Raw genomic sequence first — 21014 nt, forward strand, 5'->3', positions numbered from 1 at the left:
TAATAAAATATATAATATATTAACATGCCATCTTTTTTGTCTCCTCCATATATATATATATATATATTAAAATGTCATCATTCCTTGTCCCCTTCATTTTCAAAATAACCGTGCCCCTTTTTCCCCATACCCTATATATATAATAAAATATATATATTCATCCTAATAAAAAATAAAAGCAAATAAATAATAATAAATAAATATATAAATAAATCCCTGCCCATACCTTATTAAAATAAAAAGTATAATAATAAAAAATATATAAATCCCATACCCTTTTTTTTCAGAAAACATATTTTTAATTAACTAACCACGCGTGCCCCCTCCCCATACCCTATATTAATACTATATATATATATATATATATATATATATATATTTCTTTCAGCTATTTTATATTTCTATTCATCCCGCATTATTTTAATATTTTGCCCATTCCGCATTATTTTAATATTTTGCCACATTCCGTATTATTTTAATATTTTGCCACATTCCGCATTATTTTATTATTTTTTCACCGTTCCGTATTATTTTAATAATCCGCCCATTCCGCATTATTTAAATATTCCACCCATTTCGTATTAATTATTATTTTTCCACCATTCCGCATTATTTTATATTTTCGCCCACTCCACATTATTTTAATCATCCGTTATTATTTTTATTTTATATTTAATTTCTATCTCCCTATAAATAGAGGGATTAGACAGAACAAGGGGGGCGGACACGAACAAAGACAGAATAGGGAAGAATTTTTGAATTTTCTCTCAATTTGAACTCGATTTTACTTGAAAAACAAGGGTATATTCGTGACCAAAGCATTTCCGTTCACTGCCCAGCAACAGGTAATATTTATTCCGTTCTTCTTTTATTTCTCATTGTTATTATCATAAAAGGTTATCCTAAATTATTATCTTGCTAATTTCGTCATTATTTTCTTGTTTTGCATGAACACCCCTGGAGCAAAAATGGAGTCTTGATCTGAGACTCGATATAATCATCCTACCCTCACATGGAGTCGATGTCCTAGATCTTTTAAAAATAGTAAACGAATAAGATCGCCATATTCAGTGTCAATCCGGGCTGTTTATATTTTTAGCATTTATCATTATTGTTATTATTATTCTTATTATCAGTGTCTGTTTATTTGATGTCGTTATTATTGTTATTTTAATTATTATTGCTATTATTATTATTAGTATATTTTATTTTCTGTTATTACTATTATTATTATTATTTTCGCTGTCAATATTATTAATAGAAGTAGTAGTATGTTTTTTTTTCCGTTTGTATTACTATTATTATTATTATTATTATTACTATTTTCGTTATTCATATTAATATTATTATTTTCATTATTAATATTATTAAGAGAAGCAGTAGAATGTTTATTTTTCTGTTAGTATTACTATTATTATTATTATTATTATTATTATTATTATTATTATTATTATTATTGTTATTATTATTTTCGTTATTATTATTATTAGTAGTAGTATATATTTTTATTATTACCATTTTTATTATTATTATTATTATTAGTAGTAGTATCTTATTTACTGTTAGCATTATTATTATTATTATTATTATTAGTTTATTAATATTTTCGTAATTATTATTATCATTATTATTAGTACATTTTGTTTACTGCTATTATTATTAATGTTACCATTATTATTATTATGTTATTATATGTATTATTATTTTCGTTATTAATATTATTAGTAGTACTATTATTATTATTATTATCATTTTCGTTATTATTATTATTATTATTATTTGCATTATTATTATTATCATTTTCGTCATTATTATTAATAGCTATTTTTTTACTATTATTATTACTTCGTTAATATTACTATCATCATTTCATTACTATTATTATTATTATTATTTTCGTCATTATTATTATTAATAGTAGCAATGTTTTTTTATTCACTATTATTACTATCATTGTTAGTATTTTTGTTATTATTATTGTTATTACTATTATCATTACTAGTATAGTTATCATTATTAATATCATCATCATTATCATTATTATTATTATCATTATTTATTGTTATTATCATTATTATATTTATCGATATTTTATTTATGATTATTATTATTATTATTATACTATTATTGTTATTATTTTATTATTATTATATGTTATTGTTATTTGTTATTAACGTTATTATTTATTATGCTTATTGTTATTATTCTTATTATTATTATTGCTATTGTTATTATTATCTATTTATTATTATTCGTATTATTGCTATTATATTTACCGTTATCATATTATTATTATTATTATTATTATTGCAATTATTATTATTGTTGTTGTTATCACTATTTATCATTATTATTATTATTATTATTATTTACTTATTATTATTATTATCATTATTATACTAGTATAGTTTATTTACTATTATTATTACTACTATTATTGTTGTTGTTGTTGTTGTTATGAGTTGTAGTTATATTTTATTTTACTGTTAGTATTATTATTATTATTATTATTATTGTCATTAGTATTAGTAGTATTTCTATCTACTATTATTATTATTATTATTATTTTCTTCATCATTATTATTATTAGTAGTAGTACTAATAGTAGTAGTAGTATTTTCATTTACTGTTATTATTATTATTATCGTTACTATTATTATTCGTAGTATTTTATTTTACTATTGTTATTATTAATATTATTATCGTTATCTTTATTAGTATTATTAGTATTAAATTCGTTATCATTATTATCCTTAGTATTTTTTAGTGTTACTATCATCATTATTATTATTATCATTATTATTATTATTATTATTTACTGCCGTTATTAATATTATTATTTCTATTATTATTATTATTGTTATTATTATTATTTATCATATTATTATTATTATTATTGTCGTTGTGTTCTCACTAATGCAATAGCTAACATTATATGGATATTTAGATTTGTGAAACTTTAATTAAAATGGTTCATCATAATACAAGAAATCAATATTTTTCTTTAAGGCTTAGTTATTAAAATACATATATATCGCATTTAAACACTCACTTAGTTACTAAGCTTTGTTTTCAAAACTTTTGAGCAACCTTTTTATAATTTTAATCATTTAACCTAAGTTTGGCCGGTAATCGTTTTTAACGAATCTTGAAGGATGCCTAACCCCTTCCCTTTAGGATAACTAGAACCCTTATCTAGAATCTCATAAGCTAAGTAGACCACTAATCGGAGATCATTTTTTTAGCATTGAATAAGTTAATTATTTAGGTATCCTAATTTACCTTAGAAATAATTAGGTGGCGACTCCTTAGAATTAAATAATTTAGGAATCATCAATATGTTGTACACCGTTTGATCTCGAGTTAAAATGGGGTATAACACTAATGCCCAACTAGGGATTTTTCACTATAAATTTCATGTCAAACCCCCTCTCCCCCTCCCCCAAATGATAATCAACTATAATTCTAAGTTTTAAGAATCAAATTACGAAGTACGGGAGTAATTAACTTACCTTTGGCGCGAGAATTCGTGGAAAAGTGGTGAGGAACTGTCTTAGGTCGCCTCTTAGCTCTTAAGAATGAAGATTTGCAGAAAAGTGACATTTTTTAGACTTTTCCAGATTTTACAACACACCGTCATCTCATGACCTTTTAACTTCTATACTTCACGCTAGATTTAATTTCGGGAGTTTTACTCGCTCGAATATTATTCTGTAAGCTGTATAAGCTTGTATCGTCTTGGATATCAACTCAATCAATCAAACTGAAAATTCAATCCCCCATCCATTATCAGATTATCCTAGATCTCACTTGACTCAGATTTCGTGCAAGTTTGGCCTAAGCTCCATATTTCGAAGTCACTACCTGAAAGTTTTCTGGCACGATTTTCTTCCATATTGGCTTATCCATAACGACGGGAATAGATCGTTAGATAGGGTAAGTCAGTCATTTGACCGATTTGCCTTTCTCCTTTAATTCCTTCTATTTATATACTTAATATTTCTTTTATTTTAATTTATTTATCTTACTTTTCTTTATATTATGTTATGTATTTAAAAATTATGAAAAAATAGTACTATAATATGTCATTTAAAAATTACGTAATTACGTTAAGAGTACTATATATCACAATTACTAACAACTTAAAATATTTGGAAAACATATTAAAAATGTGATTAACTCTCAAATTTCACATGTGCCACATAAATTGGGACAGAGTAAGTAATATATATTATTTGAAAATTATGTTTTGATTAACTTTCAAAATTTTAACTGTGCCACATAAATTGGGACAGAGGAATAACATATATTATTTGAAATGTTAAGAATATTATAAATCACAATAATTAATTAACAACTTAAAAATATTTCAAAAAAACATATTAAATTTGATTAACTCTCAAATTTTCACATGTGCCACGTGTGCAAGAGAGGGGAACATATATTATTTGAAAATTACGTTAATTAAGATCATAATAAATGACAATAATCAACAACTTAAAATATTTAAAAAAGTATATGAAAATTTGGTTTACTCTCAAAGTTTCACATTTGCCATATAAATTGCGGCAAAGTGAGTAACATTTATTATTTAAAAATTATGTTAGAAATACTGTAATATTTAAAAATTATATGAAAATTTGATTAACTCTCCTAATTCTATTTGTGTCCACATAAAATGATATAAATAAAATAATATATATTGGGTATGAAATTATTAATTAGTGATATAAAAAAAATATGTATCTAAGTGTATCTGACTTGAAATCTGGTATGAAATTATTAATTAGTGATATAAAATATAATTATTTCAAATTATAGGGAGCATTAGTAAATATGGTAGGAATGTTTGTATAATTAGGTAGTTTCTCCTTAAAAAAAACTGTTTTGTACTTTTTTGGAAATCACTTTTGAGCAAAAATACATTTTCTTTCTTTTTTTAAACAAAAATATACACTTAAAACACTTTTATTTTATAAAGTTGGTCAAGCACTAATTGATGCTCAAAAGTGTTTTTAAAATGTATTAGTCAAACAAAAAATGTTTCTCACCAAAAATATTTTTTGTGAATACACATTTACTTGAGTTGAGGTGTATACACTATTTTTCACAAAGCTCACGTATAAAATTATACTGAATATATTATTATTGTACTTTTCAAAATAAATTAATTTTAGAAAATTAAAGAAACTGTCTATTAAGAAACCTAAACATTTTGTTTACTTTATTATATATTGACCAAATTTGGGGTGTATATATATGTGTGTGAGAGGCACGTATGAAAAAATTTCGTATTATACTTCTGTTTCTGACCAAGTTCTCCTTTTCCCAATTTTCATATTTTTGGTTATTGGGTCATAAGGTTTGAAATCCCTTCCATTTTTGCGTTGATTCTCGAGTCCAAATAGGAACATGCATTTTCTTTTAGACATATCAAAAATAAATTGTCACAAAAACAAGTTAGAGAGAAAGAAACAAAACTTTTAAAACTTACCATTCTAAATACGTTAGCATAATATTTACGTCCATGTTAGAGGTGAGATGTGTGGTCTTATTAGGAGTGATAAAATTAAAAAATGAGGATATTTATAATAAGGTGAGAGTGACCTCCGTAGTGGACAAGATAAGGGAAGCGAAACTGAGATGGTTTTGACATGTGCAAACTGAAAAGGAGATGCGTAGACGCACCAGTGAAGAAGTACGAGATATTGGTTATACACGATACGGGGAGAGACAGAAGTAGGCCAAAGATGGAGAGGTGATAAGACAAGAAATGACCTAACTTTAGGTTATCGAGAACATGACCTTAGATTGGAGGGGGTAGAAGATTAATAGGTAGTGCCGTGTTGTCTTGCTTATGGTAGTTGGTGTTTGTCATTGTACTAGTTGTATTATTGTAGTTCTTATTTTTTTAATTTATATTTCTCTGTGTTTATTATTGTTTACAATAATCTATCCTAGTATGTTATTTAGTGTGTTTTGATTATCACAGTGTTTTATTATTACTTGCTGTATTTTTTGCATGGTCTCCTTCTTATATCTGAATTTGCTGCACTTGAGCCAAATTTTTTTTGGAAACTTCTCTACTTCCATGAGGTAGAATAAGGTTTACATACATTTTACTCTCCTTGACCCCAATTGTGGGATTTCAATGAGTATGTTATTGTTGTTATATAACATTTGTGTGATTATAAGAGTTTTGAAACTCGAGATTTCAAACTGTTATAATATTTATAACTATAAAACTAGGATAAAAACAAAAAAAATTAATCAGATTATTTAAATTTTAGAATTATAAAAGTTAGGATAAAAAATAAAAAAATTAAATTAAATTATTTGAAATTTTAGAAAGGACAATTTTTTAAATGTATTAATGTATATATTCATAAATGAAAATGAAAGGAGTTTAAACTTTTATATTACTTTATGATATTGATTTACATCATCATAATTCATAGTCCAGCTCAAAATGAGGAAATGATTACATATAATGATTTTCAGATTGCACAAAAGAAAATAATTTTTTTTTAAAATCTCTTATAAAAATTATAAAATAAAGAATAAATTTATGAAGACTACAAGTCTACAACCCTCACAACTCACAAGCATCTACTACTTACAAGCCTTTTCCTATGTAAATCTGAAATCAAATGGAGGGAAAAAAATTTCCAGTATCCGGCCTTTAAAGATATACGTATATTACATCAATACTCATATTTTTCACTTTAACTTCTCACTGTTTTTTCTCTCGCAGGCAAGGGTTATAGTAACCACTGAAATTATTCTCTCAAAACTCAGAAAAATGAGTGATTCTAGAGAAGAATCTCCAGATTGGCTCCGCACTTTTCAGGTATACCTGTTTTGTTTTCATCCGAATTCATACATTTGCTCGCAATGCACTTCTCAAAATCGATTTTATGCACTGAATCTATGTTTAATTAATTGAACAATCATGTGATTGAGTTTAAACTTCAGTGTGATTGGTCTTTCAGCTGCATGATTTTAAATTGTGTTCACTCTTGCCTTTGCTCATGTAAAGCTGTCAGTATTGTTCGTAGTGCTTCTTGGCGGAGGTAGATTCAAGTACATGGATGTAGTTCTAGAATACATTTGTGTTAGGGTATGCGAATTTGGGGGTTGATATTTTAAGGTCATTATTAAAGTATAAGTTCTGCTGTTTTGATATTAATTGGTTCTCCACACACTTTAGTTGAAAGAGTGGGCATTGTTTAGTTATTATTTGTTCTGTTGTTGTTCCATGTTCCTGTTAATGACCAAGACAATCTGATGTTAAAATGATGCAGGCACCTGCTGCGATAACCTTGTCATCCGGATCTGAATCTCCCCTAAATAACAACCATCTATATGATGATGAGGATAGCGTCAATCTGAGTAAGCTGTTTCAGAAGGATAAAATATCACTTTCAGAAGCCATTAGTAGTCAGGATGGGCATGGATCTCAACTCCCAAATATGTCTGAAATAAATTCTCCAATTAAAAATGAAAAAGTAGACCGCACACCTACTAGGAAGAGAAAGAAGGAAAATCAGAGTGAAAAAAAAGGTATTAGCTAATCCATTCTACCGAGTGAATCAATTGCATTAGCTTGAAAGTGTGAAGTTAAAGAAGTGCCCTGTAACGATCTTCTCTTTGCAATGATACAGGAAAAGGCACTGACAAGGCTTTCACGAAGAGAAGAGCGTTGGAGAAGCCTTTTACAGATAAAGTAAGTTGCTTCCTATTATCTGTCTTTATTTTTTAATTTACTGAACTATCATCAGTCATGGAAGTTCAGCTTTTATCATTGATAGAGAATTTATAGAGAGTGGGTTAAATACTTGAGTACTCAAAGAATGTCAAAGAAGCCACTACTTGTATGGTACCGTATGTTTTTTCTCCTATGCAACTTAAATGAGACCCTTGATCTTTGCTTTTATATTTATTTTGCCCCTATCTCTAGCGAGCTCTATACCAATCATACTTTGGAGATGGCGCAGTCAATGATTGCTCCATTGATAATCTTCAATGCACAATGATCAAAGAAGCAATACCAAATATGCCCCTAGAAAGATCAAACCTACGACATGAGCTGATGAAAACCATGCACCACCTATGTTCGCGCTCTCGAAGGCACCACTCTCATTCAAGAGGATTCGAGGCAATGAAGCGCAAGAAAATCATGACTTCAAAAGTCGATCAGTCAACTCTTCAGTCATTTTTTTGGTAAATGAAGAGTAAATGGGTGTCCATTTTCGAGAACCAGTTCGGATTTATGCTAATGCGATCTACTACAAAAGTCATCCATCCTATGAGGAGATCGGTGGAGATATATAAGGAAAGGAAGAGGGACTTATATATGGTGTTCATTGACTTGGAAAGACCTATGATAAAGTCTCAAGGGAAATCCTCTAGAGAAGCCTGGAGATTAGAGGTGTGTTGGTGACTTGCATTGTGACGATGAAAGACATGTATGATAGATCCAGGATTCGGGTTATAACGGTGAAAGAAGACTTGGAGCATTTTCCAGTTGAGATGGGGTTGCACCAAAGATCAACACTTAGCACGTTTCTATTTGCCTTGGTGATGGATGAATTGACACGGTATATTTAAGATGAAGTGCCATGGTGTATGTTATTTGCAGACAAAATAGTACTGTTTGATGAGACATGCAGTGGAGTTAATACTAGGTTGGAGGTGTGAAGGCAAACTCTAAACTCTAAAGGGTTTAGGTTGAGCAGAACCAAAACGAAATATTTGGAGTGCAATGCATGAGGCGGGCGTGGGAGTGAGTCTTGACACACATGCTATTCCCAAGAGAGATAATTTCAAGTATCTTAGGTCTTTAGGAAATGGGATATTGACAATGTCACATATCGTATTGGTGCAGCGTGGATGAAGTGGAGGCTTGCCTCCTAAGTCTTGTGTGGCAAAAATATACCACCTAAACTTAAAGATAAGTTTTACGGTGTGGTGGTTAGACCAACTTTGTTGTATAGGGCGGATTGTTGGCCAGTCAAACCCCCCTATGTTTAGAAGATGCAAGTTGCGGAAATGTGGATGCTGAGATAGATGTGCAGGCATACTAAGAGTGATAAAATTAGAAATGAGGATATTCGAGCCAATGTGGGAATGGCCTTCGTGGTGGACAAGATGAGAGAAGCGAGATGAGATCGCTTGGGCATGTGATAAGGAGATGCTCCGTGAAGAGGTGCAAAAGGTTGGATGTAGTTGGTACGACGAGAGGTAGAGGTAGGCCGAAAAAGTATTGAGGAGAAGTGATTAGACATGACATAATGCAATTTCAGCTTACCAAGTAGATAGGAGGGTGTGGAGGTTGCAGATTAGGGTAGAAGATTAGTAGGTAGTGGACTGCTGTCTTGCTTTTCGACGGTTTTAGGCTTGATGGTAGTTGTCGTAGTATTAGCCTTATTCTCTTAGTGTCTTGCTTTTTATTTCTATCCTCATATGTTGTTTATGGTGTTTCGGTTATTACACTATTTTGTTGTTTCTTATTGTTTCCTTGTTGCTATGTTTTTTAAACTGACGTTTCCCTTTTTCATACCTACTTTGATTTGTTGTACTCTAACCGAGGGTCCTCCGAAAATAGCTTATCTACCTCCACGAGGTAGGGGTTAGGTCTCTGCACGCTCTACCCTCCTTAGACCCCACTTGTGGGATTTCACTGGGTATGTTGTTGTTGAAGAGTAAATAGATAAAAGAGCCTAGACATATCAGTACGATGATAGTTTTCTGATAGAACAGTTATTCTTCTAATTAGTTTCTTATAAGCATTCACTGTGGAATATGTCTGCAAAATTGCCACTGCACTTCTAACTTATCGTAATCAGTTTCTTGATTGTATTCTCTTCTTATGAAGCAAAAGATGTTCACTAGCTAGCAATTTAGTTTGGCTGGAAATACTGTTCTTGGCTTCAGGAACAGCCGAGGTAGTTCAAAACTCTTGGTATGCTAGAATGATGCAATTGCTTAATGCGACAGTTTATTATATTTTGAAATAGCTACTCTACCCAGAATCTGTTCTTGGACAATTGATTTTTCATACTTTGATTAACTCGTCCAGAATCGTGCAGATTCAAACCTTTTGACATATCTTTATCCTTACCCAATGTAATCTGTTAAGAGTCACATAAACACTTTTCTCATTCTAGGTATCAGTAATGGTACTCCCACTTGTTATCATTAGTTTTGGCAATTGCTATAAGTGGTGATTTTACTTTGGCCATCCTTATGAAAATTATCACAATATGGTGTAGGCATCTTGTTTTCTCCTTTGATCAGATGCCCGGAGTTCACAGACATGTAGGCTTAATCCTCACAGTCAGGATCCCCCATACACTTTATTATTAACTACTATGCAAACATTGTCGACCGTAGTGATCTTAGTTTGATCTCAATCATATTTTTGGTTCATACAGGAACCCAGTCATTCAGTCTGTACGTTGTCATCGGATTCTGAGTCTCCTCATGATGGCAGTTCCATAAAAGTGGAGGAAGTCCTTGACAAAGAGTTGCTTATCCACGATGCTGAAGCTACAAAGAAAGAAGAAAATGATGTACTGTCTAAGCAAAAATCTCCTAAGAAAAAAATGAAGAAAGAGGAACAGGAAAAGAATATAAAACTAGAGAATCAGCTGAATGAAGGTAAGCCGTCTGTTTCTAGCTTCTGAATTCTAACCATATGACATATTAGCTTGTTTGGCCAAGCTTCTAAAATTTGCTTATTTTGAAAAGTGCTTTTCAAAAAACTACTTTTTGGTGAGAAGCAGTTTGTGTTTGGCTAATCAATTTGAAAAACATTTTGAGCTGTAACTAATGTTTGGCCAAGCTCTTAATAAGTGCTCCTAATTGTATTTTCTCAAAAGTGCTTTTTAGAAAAGTACTTTTGGAGAAAATCTAATTTTTTTAGTGTCGGGAAAATAGCTTCTGCTACTCCCCAATTACACTTATTTTCCTAAAAGCTTCGCCAAACACCTAACTTTTTTTTAAAAAAATAAGCGCATTTTGAATGAAAAAAAAGTACATTTGGCCTCCAAAAAGCTTGGTCAAATAGGCTATTAATATATTAGAGGTGAATGGATCTCAAAACATATGTAGCAAGTGTTTGTTTAAGCTTAAAATATGGCTCTGCGCTCTTTATCTTGTGGAATTGTTGTTTTTCAAGGCATTTTATTATTTTTCTTTGTAATGTATTGTTTGAAATTGATATAGAGAAGGAAGACATGGAAGCCGTGGAGGAAAATATTCCAGAGAAACAAAGCGGAACAAATGTGAGAAACTTTAGTAATCCTTGATGGATCTTTGGATATGTTGACTGTTCACTGATTCACTTTTATGATTATTGTGTATAGTTGGCATCTTCAAGGCTGCCTTTGGTGCTTCCCGAGAAAGTACAGAGGACAAAGGTAAAGTAAGCAGAGTGTAGTGACTCTCTTGGCGTGGAGGTGATTACTATGGTTTGTCTGTTTGTCTTATTATTCTTTTCCTTCCAGCAAATTTCCTTCTCAAATCAGCCAATTAGTTCAGAGATTCCTAGTTTGCACCCCCTTTTTTTTTCTTCTTTTTTCAAACTGAAAGGTATCGTTCTAAATGTCAGAGAAAGAGGATATGGTGGCTTATGCCAATTTGGCATCTAAAAATTCACCATACTATGTTTTTCCAAAAAATGTCATGTAGGTGACACTAGTTGAATTTTCCCATCTGCTTAAGTTTTTAGTGGGCAGTGTTACCTTATTTGTGCTGGTAAGAGTTGAGGTGTCCGCCAATTAGCAACACGACGTCAAAAATAAATAAAAAAATCGTGTTTAGGCATTAACAAGTTGGCACTTCCATGGATTTTTGATCAAAATCGATGCCTTCTTTGTTTCTCACCTGGTGTCCAGTAACCACATTTGGGCCCCTGACTAATCCGGATACACATTGCATAAGGCTCATTTAAAAGGAAAGTGCTCCCTAACAAGATCAAGTTAGATGTTGTTGCTACAACTAATGGATTGTTAATTTTGTACTTGTATTTGTTTTTGTTTCTTTTTTCCCCAATCTGTTCTGTTATTTTCTGCTAAACTTTGTCAAGCTTTGCATCACTTTGATATAGGCACTTGTGGAGTGTGAAGGTGATTCCGTAGATCTGAGTGGTGATGTGGGTGCTGTCGGGAGGATAATTGTTTCGGATGGTCCATCAGGAAACCATGAAATGCTTCTTGATTTGAAAGGTTCATACATGTTTCTCAAACGTTTGTTTACCAAATTCTTTCAAGTCCTGACCGTGGCTGCTTTTTAATATGTTTCAAACAATGTCATAGCTCATCATTATCATTCTGGCATGACAAGAATTTGTTAACTTGAAAGAATATGCTATCATAATTACTTTAGCCCAATGTTTACAGAACATAAAAACAAGCATATTTTGCTTTAGGTTTGAGAGTTGAGACTAGCAATTTCCAAAAAAAGAAAATCTTGCAATCTTATATACTATGGTTAATATGAAATTTTATATGAACACTTTAGTTCTTTTATATCTCAGGAACCATATATAAAACGACAATATTGCCTTCCAGGACGTTTTGTGTGGTATGACACTCTTGTCTCAAGCAATTATTCGCTGTCTTTACCTATCCTTCCTCCTGCTCACACACCCACCCACCTTCTCATATGTAGATCTAACATAAATTTTCTTTTTTCTAGGTAAGCTTTGGACCATCAGAAGCAAAGGTTTGTTTCTGTCTTGCTTACTGATTTATCTGCTCTGTCCATAGTGAAGAAATTGGCGAGATGATGTTTAGCATTAGATTTGCTATTCTGACGCTGGTTTACTGTCTGTCTCTCATTTTACTATCCAATTTATCGGAGTGTTCTCTACAATTTTTTTAGAAATAAGTTAAGATTTTTGCTGTTAATTGATGATTATGCGCTCTGATCAGGTGGAGGCCATCATGAATGACTTCATACAGCTGAAGTCACAATCAAATGTTTATGATGCTGAAACCATGGTTGAAGGTAGTGGTTCCATCGATATATATATATATTTTAATTATTATTTTTTTTAATTATTTTTTGTAGCATGTAGTTTCAACTGTCTTCTTTGTGTTTCACTTTGGAAATGAAGCCATTTACAGTCCAATTTGAATTAACTACATTTTAATCAATCCTTTGATATTAATAGGGACTCTTGATGGTTTCACATTTGATTCGGATGAGGAGGCTGAAAATTTGCCTCGACCAGCTTCCCAAGGTGACCATAATGAGAATGTTGATCATCAGCCCAATGGGAATGTCAAAGCAAAAGCTAAGAGAGCATCGGTATGCTCTGTTCTTTTTGTTTACCACTAACAATTGCTCCACTTTCTAGATCATAAATTGAGATTCAAGCTTGCTGTGCAGGCTATGGAACAAAAGAAGGGCAAGAAGGGAGCAAAGATACCAAAGAAAGTAAAAAAGAAACCTCAAGTGCAGAAGAAAAGCAAGAGCAAAAAATAAGCTAATACTGTACATATTTCTTTTCATTCGCTATGTATTCTCATTATTTTCTTTTCCCATTTTCTTTCATTTTCTTCTGTGCTTTGTATACTTATACTGATCGTAAATTTTTTAAAGCTAACGAAAGTAGTCTTGGGAAACTAGATAATTGGTTGAGGCCACACAATATGTATTATTTGCAAGATTTTAGTATGATTATCCTCCATATTACCATAAAAAATTCTAATGTCAATGAGCTTCCATCTCTGAATGTGATTTGCTCTTTCCTTGTATTTGTCCTGTTAGAGGTGAATTTAGAGGTTCGTTGGTTTGATTGAACAAATCATCTGATTTTCTATATTTTTGTTTAGTGCGCAGAATATGATAATCAAATAAAGAGGCATAATGTTGTGGTACAAGATACTGTCGATATTGTAAATAAGTTGTCATATTTATTGGTTTTGCTATAAGTTTCCTCAGGAATGCCCTGCTATTTCTTGAGATAACATTCCTAAACTTTGTCATATGTCCAGTCACCTCTAATGTTGTAGTACAACATACTGTCCCGTTCTCTTGTTATGCCAAAACATATCCTGATTTATGCAATTTTGTTTTAATTATAGAGATATTAACTGAAGTAGCAGTGCACTCAGCATGGGGAAGGGAAGGAGAATGTTTGACAGTGAGATCATCCCTGGGAACTTCTCCATTTTACTTTCTTCAATAGGTGGAATTGTTTCTCCACCGTTGGGTTTCTTCACCCTGTTTCGCAATCCAATAGTGGTAGATTAAGGGAAAATAGAAAACATAAGATCTAGTGTTTGGATAATGAGATATAGTTATATACATTACCCATTCATGGGACAGAAGGTGATTGTGTAGTCGGAAGCCTTGCAGGTAAAAGTGCTGGTGCCATCATCATATGCATAGCTATAAGCCCTTGGACAAGCTCTTTTAAAGATGCTGGAATAGAATGATGGACGACAAGTTGTTGGATTGGCAAACTCTCCGGCACAACAATACTGGTCTAAACCAAAGGCCTCACATGCACTCTTACATGCTACTACATTCCCTTCTCCATCTCCACCCACCACTTGAAGTTCTTTTGGACAACCTGTTAGATATTTGGAAAAAAAATTGTCAGTCTTTTCTGCTTTATTTGCATCTAAGGGTATGGTCTACCAACCAATGAGCTGGGTTTGAGGGTTCAAATTCTAGTAGAGGCAAAGAAGCTAGGTGATTTATTCTCATCTGCCTCAGCTGTAGTGGGCGTAGTTACCGGCACTTTTGCTTGCTGGAAGGAAACAACTAGATATGGAGCTTACCCATGTTAAGATTGGAAACACAACCAGTGGCATTGCATCCACCATGAACTCCCTCTGGGATTGCAACCATTGGCAGATTATAACCGTCAACAATGCTGACATCGTAGAAATCTTTGGTGTCTCCCGTCCCTAGAGTTATCTCGAAGAGAGAGGCAGGTGGTGTGGCACCAAGACCATCACATTCAAGCTTACCACCACAGTCACCTGTTTGACAAGAGCCAACACCAGACGCATCAAAAGTGCACCCAGTCCTTGCCCAAATGCGACCTGACCATCCCGTGACACTTGGAATGCTGACGCTTTGGCCAGCATTCAATTGAAAGCCCGTCGTGGAAAGTCGAGGTGATGAGGAACCAGACAATGTACCAGGCCATATTGTATACGGACAGTTGTTAGTAATGGTGAAAGTGGAGGCAAAAGAATGAGAAATCAACGCGCAGAAAAGCAACGAAGTTGAAAGCTCTTTCCAGGATGTTATGCTGAGCATATTATTATGGTCCTTTAGTTTATGGCTGATGTCTTTGTCCTATACTTTTGGAAAAAATAAAGTTAAGGGGTAGAAGGGGAACCACCCTACATATTTGTAAGTGGAAAGGAATTTCACATATTTGATACAAAATCCATATTGTGAAGTTGCTTAAGCTAATTCATCAGCTGCAACACCACACCTCTGGATTTAGCATTTCTTTGTATCTTGGATGGCTCCAAATCCCAATAAGAAGCAATTCCTTTCTTTAGCAACTTCGAGGATGCATGTCTATAGAAACCATACAGTATCATAAGATTGTCCCCACGACCTAGTTTTTTTGTTTGTTTGTTTAAATTTATCTTTGGAAATGAATCAATTTTGTTTGTAGTGCATAAAAAGGTTAGACTATATGAAAGGGTATCTAGATTCCTATAAATTTATAAACAAATAGAAAAACTGTTACCAACAACAGTAAAGGGGCATGTTGTTACGCAAACGTAGTTTAAATCGATATTGAATTTTAGCGAAAAGAATAAAGAATTTTGAAATTGTTGTCTAACACTAAAGGAGCATGTTGTATTTGTGTGATTTGAAACTTGTGACTTTAAATATGTCATAAAATTTATGTGTTCATAAAAGCTTCTTATTAAGAGAGAAAAAAATATCAAGTATGAATCAATTGTTTCTAAATTTAAAAATGAGTCGTATAGACTGAGACATAGACTGAGACGTGAATGTAAAGTAAGTGTTTGAGAAACTGACCTAACCAACATTCTTTCTGAAATGAGTTTAAAAAAAGTGTATATAAACTGGAACAGGTAGAATAATAGATATCCAGTCTTCGTTACTAGGTCTGGAACAACTACAAAGTGTCAAGCCTAAGAATAGATAAGAGTGAGTTGCTCAGATGGTAAACATCCATCACTTCGAAACAGGAGAGGAGAAAAAAAAAACACATAAGGACTATTTATTGAGACATTGGGCAGTCTTATGCAATATTAGAAGTAAGTTTTTGAAATAGAAGAAAGAAAAAGAAAGACTAGGCAGCTTATTCAGTACGTTTATTTGTAAGTTATTGAAATAGAAAAAAGAAAAAGAAAGATTAGGCAGCTTATTCCTTACGTTTATTTGATTAATTTGACTAGGCAGCTTATTCCATACGTTTATTTGATTAATTTCTTTACCTTTTATTTAATGAAAAAAAAAAACTAGTAGCTTTCATGGAGCTAAGCAGGTGTGTTGGGTTTTGCAGGAATGACTTTTCCCATATTTTTTTCGGTTGAGAATTAAATGGAAATGAATAAATGGCCTCTCTTTTTGTTTCCACTGTAACTTAGTGGATGTCGTCAGATCCAACCAACTCCAATAGCCAATTATAATGGAGGTAGTTTTGGACGACTCCCACCATAATCAATTTCACCATCTCTATATTAAAAGATTTATATGTACTCTCTATAGTCTTATTCACTATCAACAGAAATAAAAATATACATATTGCTAATTTACTGAAAGAGGGGAGAAATTTACCACAAATGATCAAAACCAGCAAACTTAACAAAACATCTTGACCAGCCTGACTTTGTCAATTCTGTACATAAAAAGAGCTATCGAACAAATAACGATTATAGTGGGATGAACTCCTACTATTCTTCTGTCAAGTCTTTTATTTTTTATAACTATGAAAAAACAGCAAATTAGAACAAACCCACAGAAACAAATAATCCAAGGAGTAACCGCATATGTTTAAAAATGAGAGCAGCATAAGATCACCAGCTGATCAAGAAAGTAGCTAAAATATCGATAAAGATGTATTCCCTTTGGAGAAATTTACTATAAATGGCAAACTTGCAGTGACCCAGTCTTATAAAGGATATAAGTACAGACTGCAAATCCCCAATCCCGAATGGAGACTTATAAGGGGTATGATATTATTCCACAACAAGTCTTCACGGATTTTTTGCCAAGTCCCTCTCTTTTCCAGTAAAGCAGCAGCTCGCAAGTGGATTTCACGCTGTCCAATTTGCCAAGTATTGCAGAAAATTTCTGCAAAGCTGAAAACCCACCTTTTGTAGATGGCATGCCTCCTTACTCACTAACCAAGCGAAAAGGGAAGCCTTAAAGGGAGCTCTGTTGCAATGAATCTTCCATTGCCAAATACACAATTGACAAAGATGTCTTCTCCGAGTGGGTCAATGTTGGATTTGAGCATTGATCATTCTCCTAGAAGACATTTCAGTAGGAAATGATATTCTTGAGTATTATGACTCCTACCACTCACCAAAGCCAATCCCACAAACATTGCTAAATCGAAGCTGTCAAACGCCACAGTGAGAAAGCCAAAATTGTATGGTCATTGTCATTTGTCATCCTGAAAAGTAGTAAGATAGTAGTAGCATATAAACAAATACTGCATTGAGCGCCAATTAAGAATTCAAAGCACAAAGAAATGGGGAACATACAGCAAAGTGTAGCTTTTCTGGTGAAGTCCAAATGAGCAGCTGCAAGGGCACAAATGACAAGAGCCACTAATTTTCAGACGCAGAGAGTCTCGAAACCTCTGACATCAAGCACTTAAAACAAAAAAAATCCTTTCTTTTGCAATGACAGAGGAGCAAATTGAACAACAGGTTAATAACTTTAATGTGGATTGCAGCACCCTTTGGTTTGGCTGCTAAAGATTCCCCTTCAGGTAACACTATCAGAAAAAGCAGATACATGTAGGTGGAAGTAAACACCGGATCTCTGACTCCAAGCCATTTCAACCAAATAGGACCTTGCTTTCAAAAGATCAGACATGATATTAGACTATATTACTCAGGATGATACAGCAGGGTAGTCACACTTCGGCGTGGTTACAAGACCAATTGATTTGGCAGCATTAGATTCTTCCACAAACCTATCCCTGTTCAAGAGTTCAAGGCTTATATAGCTGATTCTGTTCAAAGTCAAGACCTCGTGGAAGAACACAGATTTGCTGAATAAGAAAAGAACAGAGTTAGTTAGTAACTCATGATTCTGCTGCTAATGAATAAGATAGATAATAAAACATCAACAAAATAAGCTATATCTCAACTCTCCTGACTGTAAATCTTTTTGAGTTCCTGCAAAAGTAAAACCATTTTAGGATGCCTTAGAGGAACTTATTCAAAAAGCACATAAAAACTGAATTAAGAGGAGACTATGCAACAGTATGAAATAAAACAGAGCTTTCCTCCAAAACCTGCCAAAATAATAGGGAGTTAAAAGTCATAAAAGTAGGTGAGCTTTAATGAGCTCACTGAAAAGAGTGTGCTTCATCTGATGGGGCAAGTTCCTGTAGGAAAGGAAACAAAGTATATAGTTCCACGGACTGGATTCCAATAAACCTCCCAAAGTTAGTCACAGTGATTAGTGGGCGATTAAATAAGTCCAACAATCCAATATAGATGTTTGACAACCCAAAGAAGGGATAATTGTAACCACTTAGGTATAAAGAGACTAGACAGTAAAACCAAATACTGCACTATATATAGTTAAAGACTTCACGTGACATCAACTCAGGCGCATATCAGCGTTTGCAGACATAATATTGTTACTCCTAAACAGTTATAAAAGAGCTACAGTCCATAGGAATGTAGAATATAAGTCCTACAAAGTGGCAAGACAATCTAGTCTGCCATGGAAATTATGAAATTGTTCCTAATCCAGTCCGAAAAGACAGTAAAATTAAACAGACGAAAGGATGGAAATTTATTATATCTAGTTCAAGTCCATGCCCTCTCCAACTTGACTGCAAATGGGACTAACAGCAGTGAAAGATCTTTCAAATGGTGATGGATGGAAATGTGCATCCCTTCTGCGCTTAAAGGCGCAGCTATCAGAAGGGGAACTATCAGCATCAAACTTCCTCCGTACACCTTTCACAGCCTGCATTTCAACTTGTGTTAAAGGGAAAATCTGTCTGCTAACTCTGCAAAGAGAGTTATGGTTATCATATAATATTCGCTGGTTACAGTTTTTGTCACAAATGTGTGTCAGCCCAGTTAGACGGCAGCGGTACATGTTCCCACAGACATTTTCATTTCCACATTTCCAATCACACTTGTGAACAGGGTTTGGGCCATCTTGGCCAAGAATAGTTGACAGATATATAACATTTGTAGGCACTGCTACCATAGATTTTCCAAGTACCTCCATTGTTCAGTTAATCAAAAAACTTGAGTTTGAGTATCCACACCCCACTCGCCTTGCCCCAGATGCTCTGCAGACTAGACAAACAAGATCCGTCAAGATTGGTGGGTGGGATCATGATATATAATTGTTTGTTTCAAAGGACTATAACCATCGTAAATCTTTCCCTATGGAAACTGAAAAGCAATATTCAGGTGACTAAGCAGACCTAAGTAAAGAAACATAATATCAAAAAGCTTAGCTTAAAATATTCGAGTAATTGCTGATGGGGATTCACAGGGCGTTAGAACTTCATAGGGAAATGAAAAGGAGCGTATGAATAGTCATCAGCAGCAAGAAATTGACTATTAACTGTTCACAATAAGGCCTTTGATTCAAAAGATAACATCTTAGCTCTGTTAATTTACACATGTAGAAGTAAATCTAATTACATTTTTGTTTTTATCAAAAGTGTAATATTGTTTGTTTACAAGCATTGTATGAAAGTATTTCTTTATTAGGTTAGCTGTATTCTTTCTTTTCCACCTAAAAAAATAAATTCAACGGTAAATCTCTAAAATTACACCTAAAACAAAGATCTTGATCATGACTGACCAAACTAGGGCAAAATGAACAGTTAAAAATTCCAATTGCAGCTCAAACGTACAAATTTTCCTCTCCCACAACCATTTATGAGAGCATTACAACCAAATCTGAACAAGTACAACAGAATTATCGAAAAAAAGAGATAAATATCACAACTACCTAATTCTCAAGCAAAATCATACAAAAATACAACAAAAAATCAGGGAAAAAAAGAAACTAAAAAATACGGAAAAAAAAAACTTACGATGAAACCGAAATGAAGAACACCTAACAAGCTCTTCCTCCTCCTTATCCTCTCTCTCACGCACTTCTCACTCACTTTCTCTCTCTGAGACTTTTTCAGCGCTATGCCTATAGTGAAGCAAAGAAATGGGAAGAGTATGAAAGAGTATTTATAGAGAAAGTGGGACACGGATAAGGTGTTTTGATCCGATTCTCATGTATGGGACGTTGGACGTAAATGTAAATGCACACGAAATTGATCTAATGTGAAATTTAATTTTGTCATTTTCTGTAATTTAATGAAGTTTGTTACCGTTTAGTGGACGCAATACGAAGTCGTATTAGTGCTGTCACAATTACGACTCTAACGGGAGTTGCATCTTCCGTCACGTGCCCCACGCTTTTTTGGTTTTTTTTTATTTTCCTTTGTTCGTGGGAGCTTTTTTGTCAAGGTCGTCGGTTTCTAACGTTAAAGTATACTTCTGGGGAAAAAAAAAGGAGACTTGAAGGACCTACCGGACTTTGACACGTGTTGGGAGTCCTCTTAACTTGTTCAACCATAACCCGTTTTTATCGGTGGATTTAGTATTGGGCTTCTACTCATCATTTTATGGGCCAAGTCTAACTCTAAATGGGCTTTTTATCTTTGTATTTACTTAGATATTTAGGTCAAATATCATAAATCTCACTAATTTAGCACTTAATTACATATTTTTTTTCGTGAGTTGTCAAAATTATGATTCGTGCCAAATTCTGGTCCCTTGATTCAT

At 32.9% G+C, this 21014-nt stretch overlaps 3 protein-coding genes across 4 annotated transcripts; 1 reads left to right on the plus strand and 2 right to left on the minus strand.

Annotated features, from left to right (window-relative positions):
• Positions 1-6578: 6578 nt before the first annotated feature.
• Positions 6579-13686, plus strand: LOC129895344 (DNA-binding protein BIN4). The gene is made up of 12 exons (XM_055971057.1): positions 6579-6850; positions 7305-7563; positions 7665-7726; positions 10437-10662; positions 11230-11288; positions 11370-11423; positions 12113-12230; positions 12542-12588; positions 12703-12729; positions 12939-13014; positions 13181-13317; positions 13399-13686. Exons 1-12 carry the CDS (start codon positions 6803-6805, stop codon positions 13492-13494), a joined length of 1209 nt encoding a protein of 402 aa, XP_055827032.1. The 5' UTR covers positions 6579-6802; the 3' UTR covers positions 13495-13686.
• A 105-nt stretch (positions 13687-13791) lies between these two features.
• Positions 13792-19514, minus strand: LOC129895345 (pathogenesis-related thaumatin-like protein 3.5). Of its 2 annotated transcripts, none has more exons than XM_055971059.1 (5): positions 19438-19514; positions 17727-18241; positions 14799-17635; positions 14326-14587; positions 13792-14235 (listed from the first exon to the last, which is right to left on the minus strand). In XM_055971059.1, the coding sequence occupies exons 3-5, from the start codon at positions 15283-15285 to the stop codon at positions 14091-14093; spliced, it is 894 nt and encodes a 297-aa protein (XP_055827034.1). In that variant the 5' UTR covers positions 15286-17635; positions 17727-18241; positions 19438-19514; the 3' UTR covers positions 13792-14090. The 2 variants fall into 2 exon arrangements, with proteins under 2 accessions (XP_055827034.1, XP_055827033.1); XM_055971058.1 differs by having other exon boundaries at positions 17727-18368.
• Positions 18757-19444, minus strand: LOC129895346 (uncharacterized). Its single transcript, XM_055971060.1, has one exon. The coding sequence runs from the start codon at positions 19441-19443 to the stop codon at positions 19006-19008; it is 438 nt and encodes a 145-aa protein (XP_055827035.1). The 5' UTR covers position 19444; the 3' UTR covers positions 18757-19005.
• Positions 19515-21014: the final 1500 nt, after the last annotated feature.

This window comes from Solanum dulcamara, chromosome 7 (genome assembly GCF_947179165.1).
Source record: "Solanum dulcamara chromosome 7, daSolDulc1.2, whole genome shotgun sequence".
NCBI classification, from domain to species: domain Eukaryota; kingdom Viridiplantae; phylum Streptophyta; class Magnoliopsida; order Solanales; family Solanaceae; genus Solanum; species Solanum dulcamara.